Source organism: Myotis brandtii, unplaced genomic scaffold (genome assembly GCF_000412655.1).
Source record: "Myotis brandtii unplaced genomic scaffold, ASM41265v1 scaffold155, whole genome shotgun sequence".
NCBI lineage: Eukaryota > Metazoa > Chordata > Mammalia > Chiroptera > Vespertilionidae > Myotis > Myotis brandtii.
Genome location: NW_005355621.1, coordinates 2,887,696 through 2,896,530, shown reverse-complemented (window position 1 = coordinate 2,896,530; position 8,835 = coordinate 2,887,696). Strand labels below are relative to the sequence as shown.

General features: G+C 37.9%; 1 protein-coding gene and 1 long non-coding RNA gene across 3 annotated transcripts in view; one reads left to right on the top strand and one right to left on the bottom strand.

Annotated features, from left to right (window-relative positions):
* The window catches only part of LOC106725313, a 4,524-nt gene extending 690 nt beyond the window's left edge, over positions 1-3,834 (bottom strand). Inside the window, exons 1-2 of the long non-coding RNA XR_001361178.1 lie at positions 3,823-3,834; positions 3,573-3,576 (exon numbers count right to left, since the gene is read on the bottom strand). This is a non-coding gene — a long non-coding RNA (uncharacterized LOC106725313). The remainder of the gene's footprint in view (positions 1-3,572; positions 3,577-3,822) is intronic.
* Positions 1-8,835, top strand: part of TXNRD1 (thioredoxin reductase 1) — a 66,819-nt gene that overhangs the window by 17,216 nt on the left and 40,768 nt on the right. For both annotated transcript variants that reach the window (XM_005861671.2, XM_005861673.2), the window contains exons 2-4: positions 3,625-3,747; positions 5,558-5,630; positions 7,018-7,137. In XM_005861671.2, the coding sequence (XP_005861733.1) occupies positions 3,661-3,747; positions 5,558-5,630; positions 7,018-7,137 (280 nt within the window). In that variant the 5' untranslated portion in view covers positions 3,625-3,660. The remainder of the gene's footprint in view (positions 1-3,624; positions 3,748-5,557; positions 5,631-7,017; positions 7,138-8,835) is intronic.

The window sequence follows — 8,835 nt, the reverse complement described above, 5'->3', positions numbered from 1 at the left end:
TGCCGCCCCCTGGTGGTCAGCGCACGTCATAGTGAGCCTTCAAACTCCCAGTTGAACTCTCAAGGGGACAATTTGCATATTAGGCTTTTATTATATAGGATAGCATGGTTCTCAGTGAGGTCTGGATTCCTATAGGGGCCCCTGAGGCTCTTTCAGGAAGTCCTTGAGGTCAAAAATATCTTAGTAATACTAAGATGCTGTTTGTCCCTTTCACTCTAATTTTCTTGCAAGTCTACCATAGAGTTTTCCAGAGGCTACATGCATGACAAGTGATGTTACAATAGAGTGAACGCAGAAAAGATATGGGCTGCCTTTTATTAAGACAGACATTAAAGAGAATTACCAAGATATAAAACAATGCCACTCTTCTTGCCAATTAAAAATGTTTTAAATAAATTATGTTTAATTAAATATTAAGATATTTAATGACTTACAATATTTAAAATCTTTTCTTAGTTTTAATTTTAATATGATAAATATTATAAATAAACCCCATTAATCAAAGCTCTTTGGAGTTCTAAAAATTTTAAATTCTAAAGGGATTCTGAGACTAAAAAACTTTGAGAACTCTTCTGTATCAGCTACTATAATTAGCAGCCACTATTTCTAGTAGTTGTAATTGAAGGTGAAAGGAAGTAACATTTTTCTCTAGTCTGCTTACCCCATCTGTATGCTCCTTTCTTACATTGCCTGGCGGAGCTGTCTTCTACTGTCTCTTATTTATATTTCAGATGGGAAACCACTTACCTGGAGCTGAATTACAGTAGTGTCACTTTTAATTTAGATTAAAATTTGAAGACATCATGTTTAGTTCTGGAGTCAGCTGAATGCTTCAGTTGCCTGTCTTTCTGATTTTACACAGTTAAAAATGTTCAGGCTCTCTCAGAGCTTGCTTTGTAAAGTCTGTGCACTGGTTGATATAATTTGACTTTAACCTTGGACCATAACAACCCAGGTCTGATACAGAATTTCAGCACAGAACAGATTATAAACATTGTTGGAGGGAGTATGTGGCATGACAATGCTGCTTTTTTTTTTTTTTTCTCTTGCTCTAGTAGCTGTGTTGGGGGAGGTGGTTGCAAGAATGGGTGGTTTTCTTTTAGGCAGCCAGTGATTGTGTTCTGGCATCATTTGTGTCAGGTAGATGCAGATAAAATGGGGCTGAGATTCAAAATGGTTATTTTCCAGAAGAACATCTAAGTGCATTTATTAATTCTTTCAGGCCAGCAAGTCAGCTTTATGTTCTTTTAAAAAAAATTTTTTTTCTAGCTTTATGCTCTGTGATACCAACTAGAGCAGCGGTCTCAACCTGTGGGTCGCGACCCTTTTGGGGGTCGAACGACCCTTTCACAGGGGTCGCCTAAGACCATCGGAAAACACATATATAATTACATATTGTTTTTGTGATTAATCACTATGCTTTAATTATGTTCAATTTGTAACAATGAAATTGGGGGTCACCACAACAAGAGGAACTGTATTAAAGGGTCGTGGCATTAGGAAGGTTGAGAACCACTGAACTAGAGAGTAATGCTTGTTATCTGAAGATTATATTGGTCCTTTGATCTGAATGGCTATTGTTACCAAATTGTTTTTCCCCCCACAGTGCCTTGTGTTGAAGGAGGAGCCTCTGCCATAATGCCAGTTGATGAATACTGGCTGTGTTTACCAGCCTCTCATGTTAGACCTTTTGTACAGACCGTCAGGGTGATGCAGACTTGTCCCCACTGTTGCTGGTTTCCAGGTGTTCTGCCTTGCATCCCTGGGCCATCATGTGTACCTGCTATGCTGCCAAGGGGCAGCCACAGTGCTGCGCCTCCCCCTCCTCCTCCTCTTCCTCCGCCATCACCACCACCTTCCTCTATTGCACCCCCTTCCACATCCCAAGCATCCTGTTCTACTGACCCCAAGCTCAGCCTTTCACCCTCAACATCTGAGGTAGGCAGGAGAAAAATGTAAAGTCTAGGCTGGTAAGTTTGGGGGCTTTTTTTGTATTAAGGTTAAAACTTGATTTTTAAAAAACATTTTTTATTATGCTTATTAACTTTTCCAGTTATTATCACATATTAGCGCAGATTTTTATTTTAATGAATGGTAATATTAAATATATCACCAAAACTGTATTTAAAGCTAATGTGAAATGGTAAATAATGTGTATAAAAACCAGGGGAATGAACTTTTTTAAATTAAAAGTCCAGCCCTGACCAGTTTGGCTCAGTGGCTAGAGCGTCGGCCTGTGGACTAAAGAGTCCCAGGTTCGATTCTGGTCAATGGCATGTACGTTGGTTGCGGGCGCGTCCCCAGTAGGGGGTGTGCAGGAGGCAGCTGATGGATGTTTCTCTCTCATGGATGTTTCTAACTCTCTATCCCTCTCCCTTCCTCTCTGTAAAAAATCAATAAAATATATATATAAAAAAATTAAAAGTCCAACAGTTATATTATAAAGACTGTTATGTGCCAAGTATATGGAATCTAAATACCGAATACAATACAGGAGGCTTCATGTATAGGTAGATTAAATAAATGAGCTTTATAGAGTTGTGTATTTTTATTTCTTTACCCCCCACCCCTCCTTTTTTATTCAAAATGCCCTGCAGAATTAGGGACTTTTCCATTTATGTCAATTGATGATTTATTTCTGAATTTCTAGATTTTATGCCTTACCTAAACAATATAGAAAAGTCTTAAGTATTTGGCTAATCTGTTTCAATGGCTAGTCACCAGGCCACTGTCTTCATCTGAGACCCTAGCCCACACATTATTGTACCTTTGACTTGAAAATAAAGATGATTGACAAATTGTATTGATGATTCTATTAAAAACATACAGTACAAATGTTTAAAAACCCAATTTAAAACCTAGTTTAAAAATTCTGGGATATGCCCTAGCTGGTTTGGCTTAGTGCAGTGGTCGGCAAACTCATTAGTCAACAGAGCCAAATATCAACAGTACAACGATTGAAATTTCTTTTGAGAGCCAAATTTTTTAAACTTAAACTATATAGGTAGGTACATTGTTATTAACTTAATTAGGGTACTCCTAAGGCTTAGGAAGAGCCACACTCAAGGGGCCAAAGAGCCGCATGTGGCTCGAGAGCTGCAGTTTGCCGACCACGGGCTTAGTGGATAGAGCACCAGCCTGTGGACTGAAGGGTCCCAGGTTCGATTCTGGTCAAGGGCACATGCTCAAGTTGTGGGTTCAGTCCCCAGTGGGGGGGCGTGCAGGAGGCAGCCAATTAATGATTCTCATCGTTGATGTTTCTGTCTCTTTCTTTCCCTCCCTGAAATCAATAAAAATATATTTTTTAAAAAAGAACAATCCCGAGTTGCTTCTTCAGTATTAAAAAAAAAAAAGTTCTAGGATAAAAGGACGGATCAAATTTAATTTAGGCCTAAATTGATTTTGTTGGGCCATCAGCACCTTACTTATGTGACACTTAGAGTAGCTATCTGTGATGTGAGAAGATTGAATGTTTCATTTGTGTGCTGTAATATAAATGAAACAACATTTTTTCTTTGAAAAACTCCTTTTGATTTTCTTTAAAGAAAGGTTTTTCACAAAACTCTTCAGACATTGCTGCTTATAAGTTAAATTATTTTCCCTTTCATTGTTTTTGTTCTTTAGGCTTATCAAGAGGGCAGACTTCAAAAGCTACTAAAAATGAATGGCTCTGAGGATCTTCCCGGGACCTACGACTATGATCTCATCATCATTGGAGGAGGCTCAGGAGGACTGGCAGCTGCTAAGGCAAGTCTTTTTATGTGTTATGTGGGTTACAACAGTTCTCCAGATTCTCTGTGGAATTTGAGCCACTTTTGTGACATTTTGCACATTAACTTGGGTAGGACATGTTAAGGGGACCACTTTATAAGTCATTTTTCCAGCTTGAACTAAATGTTCTTTATTTTTTTAAAAATATACTTGTATTGATTTCAGAGTGAGGAAGGGAGAGGGGGAGAGAGAGAGAGATAGAGACAGCAATGATGACAGAGAATCATTGATCGGCTGTCTCCTGCACACACACAGACACACACACACACACCGCCCCCACTGATGATCAAGCCCGCAACACTGGCATGTGCGCTGACCTGGAATTGAATTGTGACCTCCTGGTTCATAGGTCGATGCTCAACTACTGAGCCACGCTGACAGGGCTGAACAATATGTTCTTTACATAAAAGTACTGGACTTAGTATTGTTGGGATGCATTTTTATTCATTTTAAGTTTGGTTGATTTTTCAAAGATAATAAGGGTGTTGTGTGGAAATGGTTTGAAATTAAATATATTTCTTATTCTTAATAAATATTTATTATTTTTCACTTTGATGTTCCTATTCACAACTCCTCCTCCACAATAGAAAGATGGAGAGTGGTTAGATTTCTTAAACTCAGTAAAAATGATTTGCCTCTTGTGTATATACTGTGAGCTAAGAGAAAAACCACTAACACTGGCCTGGGGGTGGCCGGTAGAGGATTTCAAATAAGAGAGGTCGGAGTGAGGCTCCTAGCCCTGAGTTGAGATTCATTTGCCATGTGTGAAGGGGGCCTTGGGACTGTCATTCTTGCTGAAGAGGTTCTTTTAAAAGATGAGGTGCTTATACTCCTTGTAGCTTGTGGTGAATCAGTAAAGGTAGATTCAAAGGAAGCTGCCCAGTATCGGAATAGGCCAATACCTGGTATTAAGCAGTGCTTTGCTATAAATGACTAAGGCCTAGTACTGTGTATATGTATTTTACTGGTGTGATGGTGGTTTTGGAGGACACATAGACTCAGTATTTTCAAATAACCCTTGGAGGTCTAGTTGCCAATACACAAAGCTTATTCTCTGAGAAAGGTAAAGGATGCTCTTCAAAATGAACTTTTGACTGTCATCACTCCCCTAAAATAGATTGGGAAATCTTATAGATATCAACTTTTTCATTGGCTCCTCACATTAGTAAATCTGACAATTTTAAAGGAAAAACTTCTCCAATATTCTGCCTAGAAACAAAACTTAAAAGTACTTTAAAAAAGATTAGAAGATATAGGCTGGATCAAGGGTTATAGATTATCAGTAAGTCTGTTTTACTGGCTACTTAGCACTTGCTTTGAAATGGTCATATGTTTTTCAGGTTATCTCTTAATTTGTTACTGTTTGAGTGGAATTATGTAAGAGGATGCTAAGATTTCCAGCTGATGGACAATTTTATAACTAATTTGTGTGTTCTTAAAGCCACTTAAAGGATTATCTAAATATTGCTTAATTTTTTTCTTGAACTAGCACTAATTTTGGTATATGACATTCCCAGGTATTAATAACTGGTGTTGCTTTAGGCATTGTAGCCTAATAAAATGGGATTTTTTAACATCCCATTTCCAGTCTGTCTGGAAATGGACATGTTAAGATATAGGGGGGAAAGCTGTGTTCCCTTTGTGCTTTGGGGGGTTTGAGCTGTGATCTTGCAGTACATCATCCATTTTTATGAGACTAGCAGTAACCTGGAAGTTGTTTTTATTATTTACATTTTTAATGGATAAAATCACTTTTCTAACTCATTTTAATAATTTTATTTTCTAGGAGGCAGCCAAATATAACAAGAAGGTGATGGTCCTGGATTTTGTCACTCCAACTCCTCTTGGAACTAAATGGGGTAAGTTTTTAAAATATTTTAGAAGTGAATATTTGCAGGAGCAGGTTTTTCCTTAGTATTGGTTTAAATGGCTCCTAAAATCCAATTATAAAATTAAAAATTAAACAAACAACCAGCTCTGGCTGGTGTGGCTCAGTTTGTTGGAGCATCATCCATCCTGTACACCATAAGGTGGAGTGTTCAATTCCTGGTCAGGGCACATACTCAGATTGTGGGTTCAGTCCCTGGTCAGGGTGTGTGGGAGGCAAACAATCCATATTTTTCTTTCACATTGATGTTTCTCTCTCTCCCTTCCTCTCAAATCAATTAAACAAAACAAACCCCAAAACATGTACCTCTTTTACTTATGCTATGTTAAAATGGGACCCAGTTAAATGTTGAAAATTTAGGTTCCTGGAAGTTAAGATCATACAAAACTTTATCCACAACTTTTATGATGATTTAAAGCTAAATTATACCATTTTGTTCATCTCCCCACCTGCCTACATTTTACTCTCATGGAGACAGCTATCACCATGTTTTAAGCTCAAACATGCTAATCTTTTTTTTTTTTTTTTTTCTGAATTCTTTTGTGAGAATCAGCAAAAGCTAAAGACCACACCATCTCTTCTTTAAAACATGCTCATATATTGAGGCCTGCGCAGGTCCCAACCTGACTGTGGTTTGGAGTTGCTATCTGCCTCATAAAGTAAAGTAGAGGATTTGTCTTCTGGGAGGACTAAGTCGTCTTCTCCTTTGAAAAAGCCTCTCACATAGTTGGTTTGGGCATCTTTTAGGAATAGGAGGGCAAGTATTGAGGCCTCAGGAGTCTGGGTTTTCATTGGAGGTAGAAAGAGAAGATAGTGGGTAGAACTAGAAAGTCGAGAGTGGGGTATAGTTACTTCCAGAATATGTCACTGTTAACCCAGCCTGGGCTTCATGATAGTCATAGAGAGGTGGATTCCTTAATAATAAAATAGTAATAAAAATACAGTTTATAAAATGCTCATATACACCATATTTTATATGTAGTTCCAGGCCCACTACAGTTCAGTTATGCTCAGTTTCACAACCCCTTTATCAAGTAGTTCTGCTCATAGATTCAATGGCAAGTATGGGTTGTGCACAAAGTAAAATTTCAATTTCTGGCGTCTTTATCAGCAGGCAATTAATTTTGAATCTTTGCAGTATGTGGACATTTGCTCATTTTTGTGTTTTCTGATGTCTGTGTTTGGTATAAGGCTATCTGAACTTAGAAATATCACAAGACTTAGGGATAAACTTGTCTAAACAGTATTGGCTACATTAAGCAAATAAACTGTGGTTCATAGACTAGTAATAATTGTGGATCTTTTTCTTTGAAGGATTGTAAAGCAGGTTGTGAACTGATTTCTCAATGTTGTTGCAGGTCTCGGAGGAACATGTGTGAATGTGGGATGCATACCGAAGAAGCTGATGCACCAAGCAGCTTTGTTAGGACAAGCCGTGCGAGACTCTCGGAACTATGGATGGAATGTTGAGGAGAAAGGTATGGGGGGGAAAGCTGTGTTCCCTTTGTGCTTTGGGGGGTTTGAGCTGTGATCTTGCAGTACATCATCCATTTTTATGAGACTAGCAATAACCTGGAAGTTGTTTTTATTATTTACATTTTTAATGGATAAAATCACTACAGTTATCCTGTGTCAGGTGGTGACATAGCTGTTATGGTAAGAACAGATATTGCACTTAGAGTTTCTTTCTTTACTAGAAAACCAGAATTCTTTCAAAGAAATCATAGAGAATTTCATAGAGGAGTACAAATTACATTTACTTTCCTTTGAAGCTGTTACATTTTTCTCAGTTCAAAGAAGTCTGTTTCATGAGCTGATATTTTTGGGGTGGAGGATGGTTAGTCTTTGTCAGATTGAAAGTATTTGGAGCCTGGTCAGTGTTGCTCAGTGGTTGAGCATTGACCCATGAACTAACACAGTGGTTCTCAACCTTCCTAATACCGCAACCCTTTAATACAGTTCCTCATGTTGTGGTGACCCCCAACCATAAAATTATTTTCGTTGCTACCTCATAACTGTAATTTTGCTACTGTTATGAATCATAATGTAAATATCTGATATGCAGGATGTATTTTCATTGTTACAAATTGAACATAATTAAAACATAGTGATTAATCACAAAAACAATATGTAATTATATATGTGTTTTCCAATGGTCTTAGGCGACCCCTGTGAAAGGGTCGTTCGACCCCCAAAGGGGTCGCGACCCACAGGTTGAGAACCGCTGAACTAACAGGTCGCTGGTTTAATTCCTGGTCAGGGCACATGCCCAGGTTGCAGGCTTGATCCCCAGTATGTGGCCGTGCAGAAGGCAGCCAGTTGATGATGTTTCTCTCTCATCGATGTTTCTATTTCTTTGTGCCTCTCACTTCGTCTCTAAAAGTCAATAAAGGCATATTTTTTAAAAAAGTATTTAGAGTACCCTAGAAAAGTTGAAGAGGAATTTGTTGACTTTATCTGGTAGGAGAATAACATGAGGTCTGGCACAGCTTCATGGCTAATTAATGACCTAGGTCACTAAGTCCTTGGAGAATGAAACTCTAGCCCCTATCTGATTTTAGCTTTGAGATCTATGGGTTATGGGACATTTGAGGGACATCTTTCACCCAGAAGCTGGGGTAAATTATTTTGTGGCTTTTTTTGGAGTTTTAATTAATAGTTTATTATTTCTTTAAAAAGGCCTACATACATGCTTTGAAAAACTTTGCTTCCACTCAAACTAGTTAGGCTTCCTTTATTGATGCTTTTCTTTCTCATTTAAAATTAACTTTTTTGATCCCCAGCATCTCCAAATAAATAAATAAATAAATAAATAAATAAATAAATAAAGTTAATAAAATTAAATTAACTTTTTTTCCAAGTCTGGAATCTTAGAAAATCAGTTATTTTAAAAGTTTTCCAAGGGTCATATCTCTTCCTCAGACCTTAGAAGGCTGCTTTCTGGGTTTTTGGGATCTTAAAAACATAAGAGGTAAGTATAGGCCTCTGCTGAATGTAAATTTTATTAATAGGGCCAACTGAATATTATTTTAATAGATTCAGTAATCAGGTGGGTGGTGAAATATAACTTGGTAAATTTGGTAAGTCTTTCCAGCAAAAGAATGTCTCTGTCACTGTTATGTAATAACTAGAGGCCCGGTGCACGAAATTCGTGCACAGGGGCGGGGGCGGGGGGG